We start from the raw sequence: 26,681 nt of genomic DNA, 5'->3' as shown, positions 1-26,681 counted from the left end.
ATTTTCTGAGTTCTTAACATCTGTTTAAAGGGAATGTTAATACGAGCATTCATCAACCTAAAAAGGATGTTCTATAAATAAATTAGAATATTTTGAAGATGAATGAGAAAATATTCTATTTCAGGAAATTGATACATAATTTCAAAATAATAATTTAAGATCCAGGGACTGAACAAGATATTGAAGATTAAAAAATATCCCTCTTGATTGAGTACCAAATATGGGCTAGACACTATATGAGGTGTTTTGTATACATTTAGTTTACTCCTTATAAAGAAGGTGTATATTATTCCTATTTAATTTTACTTTTTTTTTTTTTTTAAAGATTATATTTTTAAGTAAACTCTCTACCCACGGTGGGGCTCGAACCCACAACCCAGAGACCAAGAGTTGCATGTTCTACCAACTGAGCCGTCCTGGTGCCTCATCCCTAGTTTAAATTAGTGTACTTACCATTTCATGTACCAAAGGAAACAATGTATTTTTCCCTTTGTTTCATTGTGTGTGTGTGTGTTTTCATTCAATGAATACTTGCTGAATGCCTGCTGTGTGCCAAGGACTATGGTAAACAATATAGGGGTATGAACTAAGAAGCACATTTTGTTAGTTTAATGGGAGAGGGAAATATCAAAACAAACAGTTACAGTAAAATGTTTTTGAATCCTAGAATCTTAGACTCCAGAATAATCATAAAGATCATTTATTCCAAATGTCTAATGGAATTAGGATAGGAAAGGATTTCAGAAATTATCTAATTGAATTCTATTATATGACAAAGAAATGGGCTCAACATATTAGGGAACTTAGTGTGCAAAATACTAGGGTGGGCTTTGAGGGATACAAGCTAAAATGTGCAATATGCTGCTTCTCCTCAAGGAAATCACATAGGAAGGTGAAACATACAAAGATGAAAGGTTAACACAAATGTACCACAAGAAGTATATACACAGTATACGTGATAAGGAAAGATCTCTTTGTCGTGCTAAAAGGCTTCCTTGAAGATCGGTAGGCATTTGAGCTCCCAAAGACAAGCTGCTGCAAGAAAAAAGAGAAATTGCCCCCCAAGATTTTGGAGATGGTAATGAGAAAGAGAATTAGGAAGAATATTTATTGCCTTAGATATCTTAATGTCAATTCAATAAATTTCAGGGTTTTTTTTTTTTTTTTTTTTAGATTTTATTTATTTGCCAGAGAGAGAGAGCACAAGCAGGGGAAACAGCGAGAGAGAGAAGCAGGCTCCCTGCTGAGCAAGGAGCCCGAAGCGGAACTCAGTCCCTGGACTCTGGGATCATGCCCCAGCCAAAGGCAGATGCTTAATCAACTGAGCCACCCAGGCGTCCCAAAGATTTTCAAATTTTAACCTAAGAAAATAAATACAATTCGACAGTTATTAGTAAAAACTGATTAGGAGGAGATTTACAGTTATTGAGCCTAGGATTTGGAAGGTCAGGGCAGGGTGCTTTATATAAACTACACTTACTCTTCAGTGTTTCTGTGAAGTGAGCAATTTTTTTTTTTCTTTTTTTCACTTACATTCCAGTTAGTTAAGATATAATGTAATATTTTCAGGTGTACAGTATTGTCATTCCACACTTACAGCAAGATTGAACAATTTACTGGAGGTGTGAGGCCTCAGTGAGTACACATGAGTGAAGCAGAGTCAGTTTCCAAATGGATTGCTCCAGTTTGTGCTCTTAACCAAGAATTCTTATTCAAAGAACTGGATCTCATTGAAGAAATTAGGGTTCAATGTCTCAAGTCATGAAGGATTGGAAATGAATGCTGAGTTTAAGATGAGAATAAAGGCAGGAATATTTGGGTAAGCAAAAAGGAATAGAAATCATGGTGTAAATTGCCCCACCAGAGTATGTGGGTGGTACTTCTAATTTAAAGTTCTGTTCAGAGCAAAGTATCTGATAAATTCTTTACTTTTGGACCATTTTATTTCTCATTATGGTGAAGATTATATGGCAATATATGTGAAATTCTTTAAAAACTGGATAGCACAAACTTTAAATGTCATTGAGGAAACAAGGAAGAGGAAAGCTATTTTGGAAACTGTTCAGACCAGAAGACCAGAGCGCTTCCTGTGGATGGAATGTAAAAGGATCCTCGAGAGAGCGATAATCCAGTACCAGTCTGAGCTAGCTCTGGAGGGCACTGCTAGAGTTCGTCATTACATCCTGGATTATAGAAAAACAGATTTCTGTAAGAATAGGTAGGCCTGCGAGGCAAAAACCGCAAAGGGGGAAAAAACAAGAGTCCTCCTTTCAGGGATGTCCTGACAGGGCATTGACAGAAATACTTGATGAGGATGAAAGTAGAGGGACACCTGTGATTGCACAAAACATTCTTTGCAAATTTTCGAAGACTGCATCCACATGAGGTATGTGGAGTCACAGAAAGAAGTATCAACACAGGGGTGCCTGGGTGGTTTAGTCGGTTAAGCGTCTGCCTTCGGCTCAGGTTGTTATCTTGGGGTCCTGGGATCGAGTTCAGCATTGGGTTCTCTGCTCAGCAGGGAGCCTGCTTCTCCCTCTGCCTGCTGTTCCCCCTGCTTGTGTGGTCTCTCTCTCCCTCAAATAAATAAATAAAAAAATCTTAAAAAAAAAAAAAAGCATCAACACAAAAGAATAGTGGAAACCCATAAAACTAGTGTCAATAAGGCTAAAGAGGAAAAGGAACTAAGGCGAAGGTTAGCTTACTTCCTTCTTTCTTTGTGTGTAAATGGCGTGTGAGAGGAAAAATGTCTTTCACCTCGTTCTCAAAATGCTCCAGAAAGGTTCGGAACCTTTGTTAAGTTCTTTTTGTCTGCCTTAAAGGGTGAATGTGCTGTTTTTGGAGAACTCATTTGTTCACAGTTTTTCATTATCATAAATAGTACTCTGGTAAACATCCTTGTTGGTATATAATTCTCTAGGATAAATTCCAGGAAATGGAAGTGATGGGAAGCAAAATATATATAATTTTAAGACTCTTGATACTTACTGTGAAAATGCCCTCCAGAAAGCTAGCTTCCTCCCTTAAACAGGCGGTACTGTGCCTTTGCCTATAGTAAATCAGTCTGTCTTTTAAGTCTTGCTTATGTGATTTCTGAAAGTGGGAGAAGGAAAGAATATGTTCATGTATTTCTAATGTCTTGTTTTTGGTTTCTAGTGAATTTGAATTTTTTCATGTTTCTCGGCCATTTGTATTTTTCGAGCAAATTGTTTGTACCCTTTAACTATTTTTCTACAGAGCTGTGTCTATTTTCCCTGTTTTAGTAAAGTTCATATTGATTATAACTTTTACAAATATCTGTCCCTGTTTTATTTATTTATATTTATTTTACTTATTTTTTATGTTTTAACTGTGTTTATGTATTTCCTTTGCCTTGATATTTTAATTAGTATGTAATCAAATATGGGAATTTTTAAAAATTTTTTATGTCATTATTTTTGGCCACATACTAGTATTTTTTTTTTTATGTTTAAATTTTAATCCATCTGTATAAGTCTTTTGTTTGGTTTGCTTTGGGGCTTGGGGTCAGGTTAAAGTCTACCTTTAAAGTCTGACCATAGTTAATCAACTAATCTGTCCTTTGAATTAAAATGCTATGATGTTATTCCTAGTTTTGATTATTTCTTCTTTCTTAGGCAGATGTAGCCATTTTAGTTGTGGACGCCAGCAGGGGGGAGTTTGAAGCTGGGTTTGAGACTGGGGGACAAACACGAGAACATGGCCTCTTGGTTCGCTCTCTTGGAGTCACCCAGCTTGCGGTTGCAGTCAATAAGATGGATCAGGTATTTGAAGGCAAATGAGCATTCCTTTCATTTCAGATGTTAGTTAAGATGTTATCCTGCCCTATCGAGGACCTCAGAGGTCACTAGAGTACATCTTATCAGTCTGGTGGCCATATTTAAAGAATTCATGATCCTCATATTAAATACATAAGATACAAGTAATTTTTAAGCAAAAAGATGTCTTCTCTAACTTCCAACATTAATTTTAAAATCTTATCCAAAAACTAATGATGTACTATATGTTGGCTAATTGAATTTAAATTTAAAAAAATCTTAAAATTGTTTTTAATTATAAAATAATACACAATTTAATTTAGTATAAAGAAACCTGAAATAACCTATTTTCCAACTCCCCTTTTCCCCCTGAAATCTTTTGACTTTTCATTTTGCAGATCCATCTGTTTATTTTTATATGTAAAAATATTTTTCTTCATAATGCTGTGTTATGTTATGTTATCTGTTTTGTTATATCCTTTTTAAAAAAATGATAATGTTCTTATGCATGTTTCCAAGTAATTAACTTTTGTATGAACAGGTGGTTTTTATAGCTTTTTTCTAGTCTGTTTTAAAGATATATGTAACTTATTCAAATAATCCCCTATTTGTGAATATTTCCAGACGTGTGTGTGTGTATGTGTACTTAGAAAAAGCTTATTCTTTGGGAATTTCTGCACCTAAGGTCATATGCATTTTTAGGACTTGCTATATGTATGATCAAAATGCCTTCAAGAAAAGTTCCAGTTACTTACTCTCAACACAATATAGTATATGTACTTTCCCAAATATTTGTTAACACTGCTATTATTAAGTGATTATTTTCCAACTTGATATGCAAAGCATGTCTCTTTTTTTGTTAACTTGAATGTTGATATTTAAATATACTTTATATATTAACCATTTATGTTTTTAATTTTGGAATTATTTATATAATTCGCTCTTTTTAAAACTTCTCTTAGCAATTTTTAAATGTAATTTATTTATTAAAAATATTAGTCCTTTATCTTGTCTTAGATACTTTCCCAATTTGTTATTTTACTTTTCATTTTGCGTGTTTTGACATATATTCAAATTTATAAGTATTTTCTTTTGATTCTTTTTTTATGATTAGGTACTTTCTTACCCTGGGATCAGATACTTTTTCACCTGCATTTTTCTACATAGTTCTTTTACAGTATCATTATTACATACACCTCTTATTAGTTTGAAAATTCTCAAATACAGAGAATAGAAAAAAGGAAAGAATAGTAGAAAGAATTCTATAATAAATACCATATTATACCCATTACCTAAGATTCTTCTATGTACTTGATGGCATCTTTGTCTGTCTTCTCCGTGTCTACCCATTAATTCATCTTATTTTGACAAGAATTTCTAAGTAAGTTATGCCTTGTTACACTTAACCCTAAATACTACAGCATGCAGAGTTCATATCACATATACATTTTTAGTCTCTTTGGCTTGGGGGGTGTATCAATAATTTTATTTTACTTCAGCAGTTGGTCTGAGCACAGTTTAATAAATTATTCACTCTGTCTCCTTAAATTTGAAATCACTTACAGCATATACAAAACATTCTGTGTGTATTGAAGTTTGTTTCTGGGCTTTCTGTTGTAGGAAAAGTTATTTTTAGATGATGTTAATAGTAAGATCTCATACTCTGAGTTTATATTTTAATAGATTTCATATTTAATAGATTTTATGCTTATATTTTATTGTCTTGCTTTACATTTTATTGCAGAAATTTAAATTTTATATATAGCATGGTCTGAAGTGTAGTTTTAAAAATTGAATCTTTATCAGGTTAATTGGCAACAAGAAAGGTTTCAAGAGATTACTGGAAAGCTTGGGCACTTTCTTAAGCAAGCAGGTTTTAAGGTAAGATAATTTTAAATCTATATAGTTAACCTCAAGTCTCATCTTACTGATATGGCAGAAAAACCCAATATTTGGTGTTCTTGTCTTACTAAGTATGTTTAATTTCGTTTTTTATTTCTGCCTGGTAGCAAATATATCTTATGTTTTTTGGGTTACTTCACCATAGAAAATGCACATTTTATAAGTTGGCTTGAATTTAATGTAAATAAAAGACTTTTCTGCAGTTAGTAAGTTAGGTGGATAGGTTTAGGGAGGTCACAGAGGAATGGAAACTATACTTCCATTACAGTGGAAACTAGTGGGGAGGAATTTCTCTAGCAAAGTGTGAATGAAATATGCCTATGTTACCAGGTTAAAAATGCTTTGAGTGTTTTGGAACAAATTTTTAAGTTTCCCACAAAATCAAAACAGTTGAAAACTGTTGGTTCTTTGATTTCTACTACTTTTAAAAAAGTACATTGTTGTATTTACAGACTAGGTGCAGCATGGTAATAGTGAGCCTTTTAACTTTTTGAAAGCAGTGTTGTACTAAGTTTCATATATTCAATCCTTTTTAATAGGAAAGTGATGTAGCTTTTATCCCTACGAGTGGTCTCAGTGGTGAAAATCTAATCACAAGATCTCAATCAAATGAACTCACAAAATGGTATAAAGGACTTTGTTTATTAGAACAAATTGGTAAGTATACTGCCATACTAATTTTGATGCATTTATAAGCTTGATATTGTTATTTACAGTTCTTGTTGGGAGGCATTGTTGTATGTGAAAAAGCATAGGATTTATAATCAGAAGAGCTAGGGTATTATCTTTATATAATAAATATAAATATATATAATTTTTAAAAATATATCTTTATTTCTCAAACTCAAAGCTTTATTTCATCAACTTCTAATACAGTTTGCATTGACAAGTGATTTCACCTTCATCACATAAGAAGGTCAGTGACATCACACCAAAGAGGAAGCCTCACATATTGTGGGCATCACTAAGAAATTTGTATTTCAAAGGCAAATCAAGAATAACAAAATGTTTTCGATTCAGTTTAATGAGTATCTTACTTTTCATCTTTATTAATTTGGAAATGACTGGATAAATACTCTTCATTTTCCTAAAGCAGCTATTTTTCTTTATCCTTTGGGGGTGGTGGAGACCAGATAGCTTGAGTTTTAAGACGCCCACATACCCATGTTATTTAACGACTTCCTCTTTAGTGGACCATCTTCTCACAAGCAGACACACGTGACAATTTTTACCAACTCTCACCAGCCTGCGCAAAACTCCAAGCGTTTTCTTTAGCTTAAACTATTTTTGAAAAAGTGATACGTAAAGAAGATCGAAAACTCACCAAAACAAAACAAAAACAAAAACACATTTTCTTTCCTGATCCTCACCTTCAGGAGTCTCCACAAGTAATCCTGAAAAGTTGCCAGGTCTTTTAAAACCCATCCTCCCTACGCACCTATGATTTTGAAATCATCTGCAGTATTTCAACTAATACTCCATTTTCTTTCTTTAGTTAATGAGGCTAAGGTCTACCCTACCTAACCTATAGACTGTTGTTAACCTTAAATGTGATAATGTGTATGAAAACATTTTATAAACTAATGTTTATAAACATTAGTTTATATGTTATATAAATGTGTTATATGAATGAAAGTGTTATATGAATGAAAGTCAATTTGCTATTAGTAATTATAAAAGAAAGTTATTTTCTGGGAGACTCGGGTCTATAATGGGCTGGAGTCACAAATTACTTTTAAATTAAATCTTGGGTTTTTTTTGCCATTTTTTCCAGATTCTTTCAAGCCTCCTCAGCGATCTATTGATAAGCCTTTTAGATTATGTGTGTCTGATGTTTTCAAAGGTAAGTGCTCCCTCATTAGTGCTGCTTCATTCTGGCCCCTGCTTTTATTTTCTCCTGACCTCTTTTCTTAGACGAAATTATTATACTGTCTTGATATTCTCCCTTCTCTGTGGCAGCGTAAGGATCATTGCCAAATTAATCTTGAAGTGCATAGTTCTAGTTCTTTAGCTCTCCTGCCCAGAAAACTCTCCAGTTTGCTTCAGTTTACGTCATTTCCCCTGCTCATACTCATCCTCCCGGTGTGGACCTCTTTATCTTTTCTCTTTCTAGCCTCCTGTGTTTTTTTCTCTCATCTCTTTTGTTTCTGTATCCTTCAGCCAGACTGGATTGGTAACTATCTCTTAACCACATGGAGTCTTTGTTGCCACTCTTGCTCCCCAGTGTTCTGTTTTTCTTCACTTGCCCATCTCCTACCCATCTGTAGCGGTCTGGGTCCAGTCAGGAGATAGATACCATATATCGGTAAAAAGATAAGCTGATTATAAAGAAATATTAGTAAGGTAAAAGAGTGACTGACTGTAAGATGAAAGGAAACTCTGTCTGGTACCGGAGGACTGAGAAGAGTATGCAAAGGAGGAAAAACTTAGAAGGCCATGCTAGAGAAGGTGTTGTATTAAATCCCGAAGGGTACATCCAGTCTAATGTGTACAAGATCCTCTTTAGAAAACTATAAAACAGAAATGAAATAAAGGTCTTAATAACTAAAAGGATACAGTCTGTATGTTGGAATAATCATTACAGTTCAGATGTCAGTGGTCTCCCAAATCTCCGTTATCACAGAATAGGCAGTGCAGAGTGGATTCAGAGCTGAGCAGCAATAAATTGGTAACTGATAGGCTCACCCATGCACATATCTTACGGTGCCCCTCCATGTTCTCTGTATCCTCTGTCATTGCATTGTTTGTGCGGTTTTATAATTGTTTTTGTGCATTTTATTTAACTTAGATTGTGAAGTCCTTAAGGGTGAGTACTGTCTCTTCTGTGTCTTTATCTGCAGGACCTAGCTCAGTGCCTGGCACATAGTACATGTTTAATAAATGTTTAATAAGTGGATGAATGAAGGTGCTTCCCTAAAAATCATTCAGTGAAATTGATATGAATCATTATTATTGGCTTCCCAATTCTAGAAGTAGAAGAAATATTATAATGCTTTTTTAGAATGCCTGTTATCTATTTGAAATACAAAATACAAAAATAATGTTTTGATTAACAATATTTGCTGACTCTGCTTTTTCATCTTTTGTTCTCTCCTTGGGCTGCTTCCTGGCTTCTTACACTCCTCCCTGTCAGCGTGTTCCCACTGACATTACCAAATGACCCTTTGGTTGCCAAAGCCAGTACTCATTGTTCAGTTCTGTCTTACTTCCACCTTACTTGAATTTGGCATTACTTCCGAGACTGGTAGCCATATCTGCCTTAAAACTTTCCTCCGTCCGTTTCTGTGACCCACTTTCTCCTGCTGTCCTGTTTCTCTGACTTTTCTGTATCTTCTTTGCAGGCTCCTCTTTTTCTGACTCCTAACTAGTGTTCTATCGCTTCAGTCTTTTTCTTAGTCTACCTGCTGTTTTCAGACAGACATCCATGGGTCCTCTACCTCCTGCGTCTTGATGGTTCCCAGATCCGTATATTACTCTCTGGGTACATGTGCTAACCGCTGCTGGACATCTCCACAAGGATTGTGCTCCCGGGCTCCCATTTCCTGGAATTTGATGTGATTGGTGCCCTCTGGAATGTCTTGTAGACACTTTACATTCACCAAGCCTTAAATGGATCTTGTTCCTTAATTTCCTATCTCACATTAAATGTGAGATAAATCTCACCATCATCTTAAGATTTCTCCCTTTTTGCCATTATCTGTCATCTACCTCATCACCCAAATATCTACCGTATTCCCACATTCTTGAGTTTGCTTCCTGTCTGCAGTGTATGCATTTCAGTCAATCTCCCTTCCTCTCTGACACAGAAATAACAACATGTCACTTCTCTGTTCACAATTCTTTACTGCCTTCCTATTCTTTAACTGAGGATGCAGTTCTAGCCCTGAGCATGATTTATGAGGGTCCTTTATTAATTTGTCTCTTGCCTATCCCTGTTGCCTCATGTCTTCCCTTTTCCTCCTTCTCCCTGTGGTCCCATAAACGTGTCATATGAGCGACATGTGGGTCTTAGCACATCTCACATGCAGTTATGACTCCGTGCCTGCGCAGTGTCCTGGGTCAGCAGTGCTTTCCTTCTCACCCCACCCCTCAACCCATATGCATAAGTACCCAGTAAACTCCTGTTCTTTCCCCTTCTTAGTACCCAGTTAAAGTGCAGTCATTCCCCTCATCATGGATTCTTTTGTGTACCTTTTTCTATTTTCATTGTGCATTTTAAATAATACTTGTTTCTGGACAGTGTAATTGTTTTTGTCTTTCTCTTTGCTGGAGTAAACCTTTTATGGGTAGGGGCTTATATTTTCATCTTTTGGGTTAGTACATGACTTGGTACTTAGTAAGCATTCAGTAAATATTTGAAAAAATAATGAATTTCACTTTTTATCACATGAATATTCTGATTTGTAGGGAAGTCTAGAGTAGAATGTGGTATGCTGTATTTAGTATATATGTTAAAAATTCTGAAATGATCACTGTTTAATGTTCATGGCACTGCTAGTCTTATTTAACTCCTTGTAACTAACTGTAGCTGACAGCAGCAATCATCAGATAACATTGCTGTATGAATTGTAAGATTTGGGCATGTTTTGCAGATCAAGGATCTGGATTTTGTGTAACTGGTAAAATTGAAGCTGGTTATATCCAGACTGGTGACCGACTACTAGCAATGCCTCCTAATGAAACTTGTACTGCAAAAGGTATTCCTCTGCAAGATTCTTTTGCTAAAAACCTTTAAGTTGAGACAGCAGATTTTTAAAAAGTAGTTTAGTTATTAACTCCTGAGTAAATAACCTCTTAGTGAAATTGTAACTGACTGTCAAAGTGATACTAACTGTTGAAGATAAAAATGTGAAAACATTAAACGATTTTTTCTGTTGTGACTATGTGTATATAAATGTACATAGAACATTCTAACTGTGGTAGCATTTCTTCTTCTTTTTTTTTTTTTCCTGATTCTTAAAGCCTGGTTAGGATTTAACCAGATGTATAGACACCTGAGAGATACATTTAAAATAGTATTCGGTAGCAGAAATTAAATCTAACCCCATCCTGGCGCTAGACAGTAACAAAGCAGACTGCTTGCTGTGCTGTGTTGTTTTGAAATGTGTATTTCAGAATTACTATAAGTTAACAGCTTTGATCATGTTTATACCAAAAAAGTTTTTTTTGCACAAACCTAAGAAAATAAGATGCAAATGCAGAGACTCTTAATGTTGAAAAGAGAAATTGAGCTAACGTGCCACAGTCCTGCTTTCCCACCTGTAATATATGGCCTTTCATAATGACCGATAACTATTTCTATCTTCAGATCCTTTGTACTTGCAAGTGTATGTGTTATTCTTCCAAATTCTGCTTAAAAGTTTAGAATTCTGTACTTATCTTAATCTAACTTCCAACTAAGCCTCCATCTTCAACATGAAACTGATGATCTGTTTTATACTATAGAGTAATAATTTGTAACAATTTTAAACTAAAGTATACTGAGAATGCTAAAAGTTTTTAGATTTCAGTACTTTTCTTCTGTCTTAAAAAAAAAAAAAAAGATTTATGTATTTGTTTTGAGAGAGAGAGAATGAGTGGGAGTTTCGGAGGGAGAGGGAAAGAGGATCCTAAGCTGATTTTCCCCCTGAGCATGGAGCCCAGTGTAGGTCTCGATCTCCCCACCCTGAGATCACAACCTGAGCTGAAACCAAGAGCTTAATCGACTGAGTGCTCAACGTTGCTTAATCGACTGAGCCACCTGGGTGCCCCTCCTCTGTTACTCTTATTTATAGTTTATATCCAGAGTTGTACCTGACTGGCTCATAAATTTGAATGTACATTTTGTTTGAATTTATTTTCTTACTTTAAAAGCTGATTTCTTAAAGATTATAAGAAATTAATATCTGTTTAGGTAACAGAGTTTAAACTAAATTTAAAAATGAATAAGGGAATGAAAGCCGAAGTTACTTCCATTTTACTTTTTTCTTTTTGCCAGCCTAGGAATCATGAAAATTCTGTTTAGATAAAAAGTAATTCACACATATTTTTTTAAAGATTTATTTTTTTTAAAGCTTTTATTTATTTGACAGAGAGAGAGCGCGAGCACAAGCAGGAGGAGAGGCAGAGGGAGAAGCAAACTCCCCACTGAGCAGAGAGCCTGATGCAGGGCTCGATCCCAGGACCCTGGGATCATGGCCTAAGCTGAAGGCAGATGCTTAACCGAGTGAGCCACCCAGGTGCCCCAAGATTTATTTATTTTAGAGAGAGAGCTCAAGAGTGCAAGCAGGGGGAGGAGCAGAGGGAGAGAGAATCTCAAGCAGACTTCCCACTGAGTGCGGAGCCCCACAAGGCTCGACTTCACAACCGTGAGATCATGACCTGAGCCGAAACTGAGAGTCGGAAGGTCAGCTGACTGGGGCACCCAGGCGCCCCAGTAATGCATGCTTTTCATAAAAGAATCATTTTCCGTTGATGTATTGTTTACAAGTTCACATCTCTGCTTTTGTTTTTTAAAGTGATCAAGAGCTACAACACTTTTGAAATATGAATTTCTTTGTATGTTAATGAGCTTTTTTGAGAATAAGAATTTTTAAAATAATCAATAGGCATGAATTAAAACCATGATCCTAAAATTATCATGGACCTTACAGATTGGCTCTTTGTGACCTCTGAAATCATAATTTACCTCTGGAAGTACCACATTGTTTTCCTTTCTCCTTCCTGTCCCTTCCCCACCAGAAAAGCTCTTAACAGTTTATCTTTAATCTGAAGGGGTAGCTGTATCAGAAGCACCTGAGCTCTCCCCACTCCTTGACAGCCACTGTTGTAACCCAACTTGGAAGTTCTCCGTCCTCAATTTCAAACTCTTGCTTTTGCTTCATTTACTTGATTTTTCAGCGCACCCTCTATCTCAACAATTCTGTCACTAACCCTTAGTATCCTAAAAGAGAGAAGTGAATAAGTCTGCTACCAACAAATGAAAATTCTAAATTAAGTTTTCATTTTATTAACATATCAGGTTCATGGATTGTTACAAAAGAACTTCTTTGTGGGATGTCTGTCCAGTGAAGAAGGTCCTTAAGAAGATGAATATCCTATATTGGACAGTGTAACATGTTTAGAGGGAAAAAATCAGTTGATAGATTGCCTCTAAACAATTTTATATTGCTAATTGACTTCTAGTATGAAAGCTCTTCAGAATCTTAAGCTAAAGGCAATCTCTGTTGTTTGTAAGTAGCTAGCCCCTGTGTTCAATTCCACATTTCAGAGCACAAATCAGATATGGTCACTTTAAGTTTACATTTTAAAACCAAATTTAATTAGTTGCAAATTTAACAAACATTTCTTCATATCATAATTGTTAACATTTTTTTAGAGTCAAGAACTTCTCTGATGCCTTGTTGAAAGTTATGGCCCCTCTTAGATTAATGCAGCTGTGTACATACATTAAATTCTAAATAAAACTATAAGTTGTCTCAGAGTTCTTAAAGTTCTCCTTGAACTCATAAAAAGTCTAAAAGAAACTTAGTTAAGAGTTTCTTAAGAGTATGCTACATGGAAAAAGTAAGTATTTTGAGAAAGATAAGGATGAGTTATAATTTACTAAAAACACATCAGTCCACTGTTTCACAGTGGTTGGCCTGTGTAGTGTCTTCATCAAAAGGTTCAAGTTCTAGTGGAAAGGAACTTACCCCTTTTATTTCCCCTTAGAATCAGAAAATACGAGATACCTTTTAAAAGCTTTTGAATAAGGTAGCTGAGTAATGCCCTTTATAATTGTTCTCCAGGATTATCCCTTGGTAATAAAGGTATATAGCAACACCTGGGACCGTTTTTGAATTCAATTTCCTACACTTTTCATGTAGTCAGTTATCATTGTTCACCTCTCTCTCTGGGAAGCATTTCTTTTGAGCCAGGAGTAGTGAAGGGACCTGTGAAGAGCACCATCTGACTGAGCACTGATGCCCTAAGAGTTCCTCAGAGAACTCAGGTGACTGTTGAGGTGGTTGTCTAATTAAAAGCAAAGTTCAAGAGAATAAAATACTGCTGGACACCTTCCTTAGTCCCATATTTTATGTTATCAAATAATTTGAATTGCATTATTACGCTTGTACCTGTTAATGTAAGTGAACTGTTTGAATGAGGTGTGTTTAAGGAATATACTGGTTGTATAAATGAGTTTTAAAATTTTGATTAATTAAGCTGAACTCAGCCTCTTTTGGACAAATAAGAGTCACTTTATGTTTAGGGTGGTGTTCTAGAAGAGTCAAGTGTAGAGGAAGTGTGTTTTCCTCGGCGCTCACAGTTACACTTCTCATTCTCAATCCATTCATATTGAAAATGATGAGTAGTGACTGATGAAGCATAAATCAGCCAAGCGCTTTTGGTTGTTATGATTTGATATCGAGGTGTTTCACTGTATGCTTTGGTTCTTACTCATTTCCAGGAATCACTCTGCACGATGAACCCGTCGACTGGGCGGCAGCAGGTGATCATGTTAGTCTTACGTTGGTTGGCATGGATATCATCAAGATTAAGTGAGTGAGAAAATGAACTTAAGCAACCATTGTTTTGGATATGGGACCTCAAAACATAGATTTTGCTGTTCACTCGCTAAACTGAAAGAATGAGTATTAATTTTGAATTTCATTTGGCCAAAAATAGGCACTTGTAGAAACATACGAATGGTGAGCAAAACCTGTTTAAAACTGAAATTAATACATGTAGCATGTGTACTTGACATGTCCTTTGAATGAAAACTATAATGTATAAAAATGGTGTAAGGTTAATAATTGTATAAAGCTATGCTTTAACCCAAAAGGGAGTGTTTAGTAAAAATCTCCAATTTACTTGATTGTTTTACTTTGTAAATGGTTTTAAAGGTATTGCTATTGGATGTATACTTACCTTTCCTCCAACTACCTTCTCTCTTTCTCTTTTGTTTTGTTTTGTTTTGTTACAGTGTTGGCTGCATATTTTGTGGCCCCAAAGAACCTATTAAAGCTTGTACTCGTTTCAGAGCTCGAATCCTCATCTTTAATATTGAAATTCCTATCACTAAAGGATTTCCTGTAAGTTTCGAAATGTTTGTTATCGTCGATTCAAAGTAAACTTCAAAGTAACTTCATCCTAAAAAGTAGTAACTTACTTTCCAAGTGATAATGCTCTAGTTATTTTCAACTAACATCTTAATATTCTAATCCAGAGAAACAATGACATTAGACTTTGAAAGTCATTTTTACTTTTTTATTTTGGTCCTTGAGGCTGGGGATTTTTTCAAAGGGGCATTAAGAAGAACTATAATCAGTAGGATACAAACTAATGATAATAATAGTCAAATTCATCTGGGGAAAATGGTAAATTTTTTTATTGTGTTTTAGGGTTATTTGACTAATCTCAGATTGTGTCTTTCTGTTCTTGCTTTAGTATGCTTATTTATAGTGCTTTCCTATCATAAAGTAATATATATAAAACTTTGGAAAACACACAAAAGATAAGAATATTCTGTAATTACATAATACATAATTATCTCTACACTTTACAATTTAGTGATTTTTTTTTTTTTATGTGTGCACGTTGGTATTTATGAGTCTATTCTGGGGATGCTTGCCATAGAGTTAACTTTAATTGGGCTGAAGCAACACGTTCAAACCCTGCAGGCTGTGAGGTTAGTTTGGTAGATTATTATTGTCCAGCATCATTTAAACATACGCATTAATGGGGAGGAGGGGGATTTTATACTATAATGTTACTTAGCCAGAAGACATAATGCTTGTGAATTACGTGGGTTCCTTCTCTTATGTGTAATTTTTTTTCAGATGTTTGGGGGCCATACTCTGTTTATAGTTTGAGACTTTGTTTTTGCCACTTAACAGATGACATTTCCCCCTAGACTAGGCTTTTCTTTTCTTGATCAGCCTATGTAGCACAGATTTGCAGGACAAAAAAATGTGTCTCCGTGGAATTAAATGACTTGCCTTTGGAAATACAGATTGTTTTCACCATTTGATGCATCATTGCAATAAAAATAAGACAAGAATAATAATTGACCTTTAAACTTAATTTAGTTAGTGGTAATGTTTTAGGGGTCAGGAATAAATTTATTTAGCTCATTTAAATTCATTTTATACTTATACACCTTTATTTGAGATAACCGTGTGCTTTGATTATAATCCTTTGTAATTATTGCTATGTAAGTTTGATCAGATAAAAATTATAAGATACTGTTGAAGTATTTTAGTTTTATAATCCATATTCCATTTCTCCCATATACTAAAAAAAGGAGTAAAAGTTTCTCTCCCAAAAAAATGGCTTTAGTTGAAAATAATTTCATTTTTAAATATTTAGAATTCATGTTTGATAGGCAAGAAACTACAGCTAATTTGCTATGAATGAATGGCCCCCGTTCTTAGAAAGCAATATGTCCAATGGGGAGAAGCTGGAGAGGTTGGTTACTGCGTGTTTTTACTCATGCAGCAATAATTTTTTTGCCATTGGAGAGGCAGAGAGGTCGAGAGGTCAGTAGTTACTTTCTTTAGTAATACTGTCTTCCTGTCTACTGTACTTTCTTAAAAATATGTATGAATTGAAAGTTTGTCAGTGCTCTTGTATGCGATTCCACCCGCGTATATTGATTGACGAATCCCCGGATGAAATTTGTTTCAGAAAAAACAGTCGTGTTTCGTCATTTAATCTACCCCTTGTGGGAAGAAACCTTCAGTTTTTGTTTGTTTTGTTTTTAAATCACAAAAAGGCTTCCTAGGCAATTAAAATAATACTGTTTCAGGGACTAATTTCTTAACACTACAGAAATAGATTTGTGTCTCTTGGTTTATATGATAAACTCAGTTTAAGAAGAAAAAATAGAAGAATGTGTTAGACTTTAAATTCATGCTTTTTTTTATTGTGGTAAAATATTTTGTAAACATAAAATTTACCATTTTAATGATTTTTAAGTGTTCAGTTTAGTGGCATTAAGTACACTCACATCAACGCCATCCATCTCCCGACCTTTTTCCTCATCCCCTCCTGAAACTCTGTCCCCATTAAACAATAACTCCCTGTTATCCCTTCCCCTTTTCCCCTGACAACTGCTATTCTGTTTTCTCTATGAGTCTGTGTATTCCAGGTGCCTCCTATAAGTGGACTCATACAGTTTGTTCTTTGGTGTTTGACTTAACTTCACTTAGTATAGCATAATGTTGTCAGAGATCATTGGTGTTGTAGCATGTATCACAATTTCATTTCTTTGTAAGGTTGAATGTTGTTCTTTTTATGTATACGCCCCCTGTTGTTTATCCATTCATCTGTTGATGGACATTAAGATTGTTTCCATCTGTGGGCAGTTGAACATCGGTATTTAAGTATCTGTTGGAGCCCTTACTCTCAGTTTTTTCGGGTGTATACCTAGGAGTGGAATTGTTGGATCACACGGTCATTCTGTGTTCAACTTTTTGTGGAACCACCAAACTGTTTTCCATAGTCACTGTGTCAGTTCATGTTCCTGCTAGCAGTGCACAATGGTTCTAATTTCTCCACTTCCTCATCAACACTTGTTAGTGGGTGTGTGTGTTTTGGGGGATGTGTGATTTTTGTTGTTTGTTTATAATAGGCAAACTCTAATGGGTGTGAAGTGGTATCTCATCGTGCTTTTGATTTGTACTTCCCTAATAGCTAGTAATGTTGGGTATCTTTTCACTTCTTTATCTATTTTGGATATTAATCCCTTGTCAGATAAATGCTTTGAAGATATTTTCTTATTCTGTGGGTTGTCTTTTTGACCTTTTAATAGTGCTGTTTGATGTACAAAAGTTTTTAATTTTGATGAGGTCCTCTTTATCTTTTTCTTTGATTGCCTATACTTTTGGTGTCATGTATAAGAAATCATTGCCAGATTCAACATCAAGGAAACTCTCCCCTCTGTTTTCTTCTTTGAGTTTTAGTTTTAGTTCTTTCGTTTGGCTCTTTGATCTATTTTGAATTAATTTTTTGTACTTGAGTAAAGTAAGGTTTCATCTTCATTCTTTTGCTTGTGGATATCCAGTTTTCCCAGCACCATTTGTTGTAAAGACTGTCCTTTCTCTGTTGAGTGGTCTTGGCATCCTTGTTGCAAACTAAATGACTATACGTTCATTGATAACTTTGTAATATAGGTTACCTGGAGGTATAAGGAAAATAATAATTGGCTCATTTTGCCACCTAACAGATTACGTAGCTCATTATAGTTTATAATTTTATTTTCACAACTGCACATGATGTAGAGTCCCAACCCTTACCTGAAACTTTTCAAGCTACTGTGTTTCAGAATGCAGAAATATTCAGATGATAGAAGGGTGATGTGATGCATGTACGTTTCATAAAACCCCTAACAGAGAATGGGCAACACCCTGTAATCAAACATACTAATCATTCTGTGCCAGAGCTTATTAATATTAATGCTAAGTGAAATAAATAAGGACTGTAAGTTGCCTTACTGCTAGTGCTGTTTTACTAGTTAAATGGGTGTATAGCAGAATTAGGAAAACTTAGGTTTTCAATCTTTTGGATTTTGGAATTGCCGATAAGATTGTGCACTTATGTTAGTGTTGTCTTCACTTAAGGATGAGGGATTGGAAACTCAGGTGTGGTGGCTCTCCGAATGAGAAGAGATGAAGCCAGGACTCAGACTCAGTACTGTCCACTTTGAAATCCAGTACTTTCTTTTCCTTTTACATTAGGCTGCAGACTCTTTTGAATTATAGATGACTTTGGTTATATATAATATGAATTAAATATTAAGATGATATATAATTACTTTCCACTTACTTACATGTAGATTTTTTTCACTCGTGTGTTCCACAGGGTTTTTTTTTTTGTTGTTGTTGTTGTTGTTTTGTTTTTGAGCTATTACCTGTAAGATGGTGTGGAGATAAATAACAAATAAAACTTAACCCCATACTGCCACAACCCATTCTTTATCCACTTCATTGGATGAAACCCACACATAGTTTACAAATAGGTTAGAAGAAGCTTAGCTAGGTTTGTGTGCCTCTGTTTCAAATTTGGCAAGCCGTGGTTGGAGACCAGTACCAATTTCTTAGTCACACCTGAGCCAACATCTGCTTATTTACTTGTTTGTTGCAAAAGAAATGTTTCTTAGATTTGTAGACCTACATTGATGTTATACATTGGTGCTCTTTGACCCCTGAATCTATTGGATGCCCAAATGTGACTTTATCATGCATTATGGATTTCCCCTAAGGGTTGATTGTTAAATTTTTCTAGAATGTTTCCAGTTTATAATGGTCAAATGCCAAAAGACGAAAATACAGAACAAAAACAAAAAACAAAAACCCAAAACTAATTTGCCTTTGCAGAGTGATAGAGGCTCAGTTGTGCCTTAAAAAAATGAACACCACAAGACTGATTTACTCCATGTGTTTTAGGTGTTCTTTTCCTTCATACTTTTATTTATTTCACAAATATTTACTCAGCATGGATTAAATATCTGGCACTGCACTGGTGTACATAGTTCCTAGTCTTATGCAGTTTATATTTACCTGGGATGACTGACACTTAAAATAGCAGTTACAATAAAGGTGAGATGTTACATTGTGAGATTACAGAACACAGATGAAGGGATCTATCTCAGACTGGGGGTTCGGGTTTCTTGTAAGAAGCAGTGCTTAATACTCTAAGAGAGGTAGAGTAAGATGAGTAAGAGTTAGCCAGATGAAGCTGATGTGTTCTGGCCAGAAGCATAATACGTGTAAAAGCCTGAAGATTAGTAAGGACTTGGTTCATGTAGGGGGTAGAAGCGCTATGTGTCTGGAGCAGAGAATGCGAGAGGGACGAAGAAAGATGAGGATGGAGAAGAAAGTGACGGTCAGATTGAGAAGAGCCTTGGTGCCTTGTGGTGGAATTAAAGTTTCTGTGATTTTAAAAAGCAAGGAGGTACCATTAAGTTTGTCTTTTAGAAAATCAGTCTGGTAGACATATGAGAAATGGGTGAGAGGGGGCAAGAGTGGTGGCAGAGAGAGCAGTAAGGAGCCTGCATCTTAACGCGGGTGAGAGCTGATGGTCCTGGACTGTGGACAGCATTGTCCTAGAGAGAGAAGTAGACAGAATTAACCAAGAGCTGATTGAAAGACTCGGTTTTTAGAAAATTACAGAGTTCAGGATTGTGGATCCTTAGGTCCCCCGGGTATTTCTGTTTTCTGAACGTGCAAACTGTTTGAGCCAGGCAGTTTCATAGTAGAAGCGTCAGTGTTTTTTCAAGCAAGCAGCATAAAATGGTATTTCAAGCCAGTTAAACTGTAGCTTTGCCACTTCCTTAGTGTTTGGTCTTCCCACTACCCTACCACAGGCAGGTTGCACACTCAGCGCTTATTATTTAAATCAGGATAGCCAGTCCGGCTCTGCTTCCAGTTGACCTCAGCGTAAAATTCACCTCTGAAACATGTCGTCATGGCCACATGAAGTCACTTCGCCTTTTTGATACTAAACTTCCTTACACATAAAACATGAACAGTAATAGCAAATATCTGAGGTCATCAGTTAACTGAGTGTTTACCATGTCCTGGGCACCACTTCAAAATACCATCATCGGATTTTCCTCAGTGGTGGGGAGCCTGAGGCTGGAGGTGTTGGGGGTAAAGGGCCTTTAAGGACTTGCCTTAAATCATACACCTGGAAACTGTAGAATCAGTCCCGACTTCAAAGCTTGTCTACCCTCCCACATAGTCTTTTATTCTCATTATCCAACAGTGAATACATTAAGTCCTGCTGACTATGACAAGATCCCCCTTCCCTCTTTCTCATGAGGGAGCAGTTTGCATCTGTTGAGCATCTCCTCAAGCATCTCCTCCATGGGGCGCTGTCTGATGGTGTCCTGTAAAGAAAGTTGTGTGATCTACTAAGGTTCACACAGTGAGGTGTGGTGGAGGAGAAGCTGGAACTGGCTCCGTGACCTCTTTACCTTAGTAAGTTAGGGAGCACCCTGGGCAGACTACTGGGACTTAGAGGAAGCAGCTGGAGACCCTGGAAGTTCCCAGTGGGAGCGCTGGCTGTAATAACATGATGACAGGTGACTGTCAGAGTGAAAGGCCACAAATGTACGGTAAAGGGTGTTTTGATGTGACAATTTTTTGTTTTAGGTGCTGTTACACTACCAGACTGTCAGTGAACCTGCCGTTATTAAACGACTGATTAGTGTCTTAAACAAAAGCACAGGTGAAGTCACAAAGAAGAAGCCAAAGTGAGTATTTTAATGCACAGAGTGAACACAAGCAACTTAGCAGATCTTTTACTGGTCAATTCATTTTTATAGTATTTCTCTTTGTGATAAGTGAAGTCTATTTTTACTTGCTCCTGAAATCTGCCCCCCCCAAAAAAAAAACTAGATTAAAGGAAACACAAAACATCTATTTAAGCTCCTACCTAGGTATGAATGCTAGATATAATTTCTGTTGTGGATGGTGGCAGTGGGGTGTGAATGGTGTATAAAAATTTAAGTATAAATTTATATGTTTGCATCAGGCCCTAGATACTGAGGATGTAAAAACAAAGGGCACTTAAAAAAATCAGTTCTGCATTTTAAAGAATGAATTTGAATTATGTCTAGCCACTAGTTCCAAATTCCAGCTGAGTGTTCCTCTTAACTATCTTGTCACTCTCTTAATGAGAATCATTCCCTATGCTAAGAAGAAAGTGAATTACATACTGTGTAGCTTCCAGGAATTATTTTCTTTCTGCTCAGAATCCACTTGGAGCTTTAAGCTGAGCTATCACCACCATGTTGTTTCCCTCTGATTTTTTTTTTTTTTAAGATTTTATTTATTTATTTATTTATTTGTCAGAGAGAGAGAGAGAGAGCGAGAGCGTGCACCTGTGCACAAGCAGGGAGAGTGGCAGGCAGAGGGAGAAGCAGGCTCCGAACTGAGCAGCGAGCCCGATGTGGGACTTGATCCCAGGACTCTGGGATCATAACCTGAGCTGAAGGCAGCTGATTAATAGACTGAGCTACCCAGGTGCCCTGTTACCCTCTGATTACCATTAATATCCAGTCCTAAATGTGGACAGGTCCCTTTGGCTGGGATAAGGTTGGGATTTTTCAAGGGAAGTGCTTCCTGAGAAACTTAAGTTTCTTATCCTAATTCAATAAAGGGTAACCACAGTTTGGCTGGGCTGCTCTAGCTTTGGGGTTTTCCTCACTTCAGCCCCCTGGGGAATCCCATCCAAAATCCCCCTTTTTTAGTCTTTGGGTGTTCCTCCTCATTTGCACCTGTGTAGGAGGCCAGAGGGAGTTAGTGGGTTCATAGGTTGGCTACAAGAAGGGAGTCTTCACACTGCTCTGAACCCAGGCCTGTTTCTCCATTAGTTATGAAGAAAGGGCTCCTTAATCTCTCTCTTACAGGTAGTCCTTTATTTTATTTTTTAAGATAAATTTTAAGAACTTACTGAACTGTACAATGTTGTGTTAGTTTCAGATGTGCAGCTTAATGACTCAGTAGTTCTGCACATTTTTCAATGTAGTGACCGATCTTTATTTTTAACCCGAATCTTTAGCTTCTGGCGTGAGTGTGGCTCTCGTTCTGAGAACTGTAACTAATGGCTAACATTACTTGAGGACCACTGTTTCCTGGGCTCTATCATGACTACTTTCACATGATATACATTCTTAGCAACCCTATGAAGCACGTGCTATTTTCCCCATTTTTCAGATAAGGAAACTGAGGTGTAGAAAGGTTATATAACATGTTCAGGTTCACAGAGCTAGTAAGGGAGCACTCAGGGTTTTAATCTAGTACCTTGATTCATGTACACTATGTTATTTTTGGCAGAAGCCAGGTTGTTTGACCCATCACACAAGTGATTTGGAGAATTCTTAATCTAGAATTGACTCATCACATCTAATCCTGAATTTTCCCCTCCTTGCTTCTGCTACAAAGTCCTTGCTCAGTGATGCTAGGTTTTAATATATTTTCATAGTAATTTTCCCTGGCACCTTATTTGTAGCTTTTCTCTTATTTTGCACCAGTATAATTTGGTCTTTCTCCTTCATTTCCACTTCAAGGATATTGTAGACTCAACTACTTTATGTGGAATGGAATCAAGCTTTCTAAAAACAATATTTAAGTGCAAATAATGAATATATTAGATGCTCTCCTTTCTCCATTCCCTTTCTTAGGAATGGGACTTTGGACTGAAATTGCCCAAAACCAATATTTGGAAATTTTGGAATACTTTCTTAGAAACTTGAGTTTGGCTTATTCTAATCTGTCTGTCCCTGAACTAATCTTGCAGAAGGAGAGTCTATAATTGCTATCTTCTATCCTTGCAGAAGGAGAGTCTATAATTGCTATCTTCTATCCTTCTAGAGCACATCAGAATTAAACTAGAGATCCTTTTCAGAGTGCACCAGTAAGTTTACATGAGCCCATACACAAGGATTTTTGTTATGTATTTGTATGAAACGGTTTACAGTCAGGCTCATGTCTCCTGTGTCTGTCCCCCCCCCCACCTTCATGTCCTACAAACACCATATTGTGGAACAATCTTATGTGATTTTCTTCTGAACCCCTGTTAAAGAATCACTGTTCTATGTGAGAGAGAGAGGAGGGAGGGAAAGAGAAATTTAGAATAGTCTGTTGGCACTAGGAGATTGTCCTCTTCATAGGTAACTTTCCTAACACATAATCTACCTGTTAGAATTTTATATTGTATCCCTCTTTTAAAATGACAGTTCCTTACTTTCTTACTTTCTTTATTAATTGAACCTCTCAGTTCCATGAGGAATGAAAGGGAAAGCTTTGGTGGAGGGTCCTTGAGCATTTGGTTATAAGATCCTTCAAGAGTTGTATTTGGAAGATTGGTTAAAAAAAAAAGTATGTGTAAAATGAACCAGCTAACATTTCTTCTATCTAGAATCATTCCTCTCATTTCTTTCAACTAGCCCAAAAAAATATAAAGGCGTATATTTTCATTTTATAAAAACCTTTTCTTTTGAAGGTTTTGAAAGTTGATTTGTTGATCGAATGTGAAATACTTATTTTTCAGTTGTTACTGTTTTATTCACCTGTATGGGCCATCCCTGTTCCCCACCCACCTTCTATTTGACAGACTGTTGACTAAAGGCCAGAATGCCTTGGTGGAGCTGCAGACACAACGTCCAGTGGCTCTGGAGCTGTACAAAGACTTCAAGGAGCTGGGCAGGTTCATGCTGCGCTACAGCGGCTCGACCATTGCCGCAGGCGTGGTCACGGAGGTATTGGGAGGGGACTGGTGGCTTATGGGTCCAGGTGTCTTTTCTGTACCTACTTCATAAGAATGATGCCTGAGAGTTTATGACTTAAGGGGAATACAGTTATAGTAGTAGAACAAGATTTTTAAATTTATATTAGATTTTTTTTAAATGATGGCAAGAAAATGTTGGGTTTTAGAACTTTTCATAATGACACTTCTGAACTGTCCTCTCCACAAATAATGTTTCTCAGAATTTAAGTAATTTTGTTGAAAAATAGATTTGTAAGTAAGCAATACAGATTATGTGAACACAGTCTTTAAGAGTCAAATGAATTGGGGGAGGTGATTTCGTTTGCTGGAAGAGCTCTCATTACTTTTTTTTTTTTTTCTTTAAATAACTTGTTCTCTATGCATTTAAAATAATCCATTCAGAAAGTTCAATGAATGTTTCTGAAAGGGATCTTTTGTATCATGTAAGGTGCAGTTGAGTTTTGAAGAAAATAGCCATTGGTGAACCAGCAAGCTTCAGTAATTTACATGTTCTTCCACACAATCATGATTAATCTAAAATCTTAGAAATATTATATTTATAATGAACTTCATGTGGCTGTTTTCTGCATAAAAATTGTTCACTGTATTTAATGGGATGTCTACTTTGAACACTGGGCTCTGTTAAAGTTGCATCAAAATTTAGTTACACATGCAACCTGTGAAAGGCTTTGGCATTCAGCTGCCCAAGTTTGTTACCGCCCCACTGAGTCCTAGCAGCAGAAGCACATTTCTCCTTCAGTTCATTCACCTGTAAAAACTGGGTATGAGAACCTATCTCCCACCGTTGCAAAGTGAAAGGGCTGTCACAAAGCGCTTGGCACAGTAACTGGCACGCACGGTCTCACAGTCAGCCAAAGCATTCTTTCTAAAAGAGCATTCTAGAAATAAGATAGTTTCTTGTGGAAAATAATGGAGAGATTGTAGTAAGTCTTAGAAATAGCATGACTGGAAAAGGGGAAAAGTTACAGGAAAAAAGAAGTTTCATCTTAACATAATGATTATGTTGCTGCCATTTTCCTTTTGTTTTCTTAAAATGTGACTGATTAAATTATAGCACCTTTTCTTTTTTTTCTTTTACAGATAAAAGAATGATGGGTCAAAATTTCTACCCTGTTTCCAAATGCAATGAAATAGCTAACCTCTATTTTTAAAGAATCCAATTGTTCAAGTTAAAGGAATAATGTGCAGTTGGTTATTTTTTTAAACAAGAGAGAAACTTAAAATGATATAACCAGCTGCAAAGAAGTATTAATCATCACTCCTGCAAAAATTTCAAGTTGCCAAATGGCAAAGAAAGGCTAATACTACACTTTCATTAAAACAACTGGCTTTCCCTTTGAAATGTTAGTGAATGGATTTGCCGAGGTTTATGTAAACCATCAGAAGTATGTATTAGAAGGCATTCAGTCGTCATGAAATCAACTCTATGTCCAGCCATACCACAAATGTTTACAGTGTTCAACTTTACTGCACACATTTTAAGGAAAAGTAATAAAATGGATTGTTGAGGCAGTTAATACTCAACCTGGGTGGTTTTGTTTGTTTGTTTGTTTAGTTAACTAAAAAAAGATTTCCTGAAGATTATAGGAAAGGTGTTTGGTATTGAGCATAAGAATATTCTTCTTCTACCAAATGAACTTTTGAAATCTTAGTTTGGAATTAGTGGAAACTGTCCCTTTGGTAACCAAGATATTATTTAAAGTATAAAGCCAGCTTTAATAAAATGCCTTAGTTTGAGCATAACAGCAGACTGTGTTTTGTTTCTTAGATTCTGTTGAGATTCTCTACCACCATTGCTAAGAATGACTTAAGGATTTCATGGGATCTGTTTCACCTAAGTTTCTTGGCTCTTCCACATGAATTGTTGTTTTTTTGTTTGTTTGTTTTCCTAACAGCAGGTCAAATTTTACCTCCTCCATTTCTCACCATAATTTTATTTCTCCTGTTTATTTATTTATGTATTTATTTATTTAGAGGAGGGGTAGAGGGAGAGAGAACATTAAGCAGGCTCCATGCCCAGTGCAGAGCCTGGCACAGGGCTCGATCTCGTGACCCTGAGATGATGACCTGAGCCAAAAATCAAGAGTTGGAACTTAACCGACTGAGCACTCAGGCCACCCTCTTCTGCTCTCATTTAGAATTACGTATATGATAACTTTATCTCGCATACCTTATAGACTGCAGGTCCCCTGGGAGTAAAAGTCATGTTTTTGTTTGAAGTATCAACAGCAAACTCCAAGGTATATTTAGTTAACAGGTATTTGTTGAGTTGCCTCCTGAGTACGAGCTGCTGTAGAGCAGAATTTGTGCTCAGTCGAGCCTGGGACTCTGATCTGATAGACTGTATGCTAAGCTTTCTTTATTGGGAAATAGTGTGATTTGTACGTTGGTGACTTAGCGTATACAACAGCATGTCCTTGGTTTTGCGGAAGACTGCATCCGTGTGCTAAAATGCACAGAGCGTAAATGTGCTGCTTGGAGAACAATCACAGTGAGTACACCCAGATCACACATTTCTTTACTGAAAAGTATTGGAGTAGTTGTTATTTCAGATAAACTTGCTAAGATAAGAAAATATTCTGTTTATATATTATGTTAATCAGGAATGTAACTGGTAAATCTGGCAAAACCTAACTTACAGTGACTTAAGCAAGAAAGAAAGACTAGTATTAGACTTGCTTTGACTCCGCCTAGATCAAGCAGCTCGCAGTGTGAGCAAAGACTCATCTCTACTCTGCCTTCCCCAGG

At 36.3% G+C, this 26,681-nt stretch overlaps 1 protein-coding gene across 4 annotated transcripts in view; it reads left to right on the top strand.

Annotated features, from left to right (window-relative positions):
* Nucleotides 1–25,678, top strand: part of HBS1L (HBS1 like translational GTPase) — an 85,172-nt gene extending 59,494 nt beyond the window's left edge. For 2 of the 4 annotated variants that reach the window (XM_032844817.1, XM_032844820.1), the window contains 10 exons: nucleotides 3,636–3,782; nucleotides 5,583–5,657; nucleotides 6,218–6,335; nucleotides 7,453–7,521; nucleotides 10,271–10,375; nucleotides 14,107–14,197; nucleotides 14,623–14,731; nucleotides 20,795–20,895; nucleotides 23,760–23,904; nucleotides 25,014–25,678. In XM_032844817.1, coding sequence (XP_032700708.1) covers nucleotides 3,636–3,782; nucleotides 5,583–5,657; nucleotides 6,218–6,335; nucleotides 7,453–7,521; nucleotides 10,271–10,375; nucleotides 14,107–14,197; nucleotides 14,623–14,731; nucleotides 20,795–20,895; nucleotides 23,760–23,904; nucleotides 25,014–25,025 — 972 coding nt within the window. In that variant the 3' untranslated portion in view covers nucleotides 25,026–25,678. Of the gene's footprint in view, nucleotides 1–3,635; nucleotides 3,783–5,582; nucleotides 5,658–6,217; nucleotides 6,336–7,452; nucleotides 7,522–10,270; nucleotides 10,376–14,106; nucleotides 14,198–14,622; nucleotides 14,732–19,120; nucleotides 19,238–20,794; nucleotides 20,896–23,759; nucleotides 23,905–25,013 lie in introns of those variants that run through there. The other 2 variants (XR_004381163.1, XM_032844819.1) reach the window with 2 other exon arrangements.
* Nucleotides 25,679–26,681: the final 1,003 nt, after the last annotated feature.

The sequence above is a fragment of the Lontra canadensis genome, unplaced genomic scaffold (assembly GCF_010015895.1).
Source record: "Lontra canadensis isolate GAN:19392208 unplaced genomic scaffold, GSC_riverotter_1.0 scaffold156, whole genome shotgun sequence".
NCBI classification, from domain to species: Eukaryota; Metazoa; Chordata; class Mammalia; order Carnivora; family Mustelidae; genus Lontra; species Lontra canadensis.
Note: the sequence above shows the minus strand (reverse complement) of the source record. Positions and strands in the feature narration are given on the sequence as shown.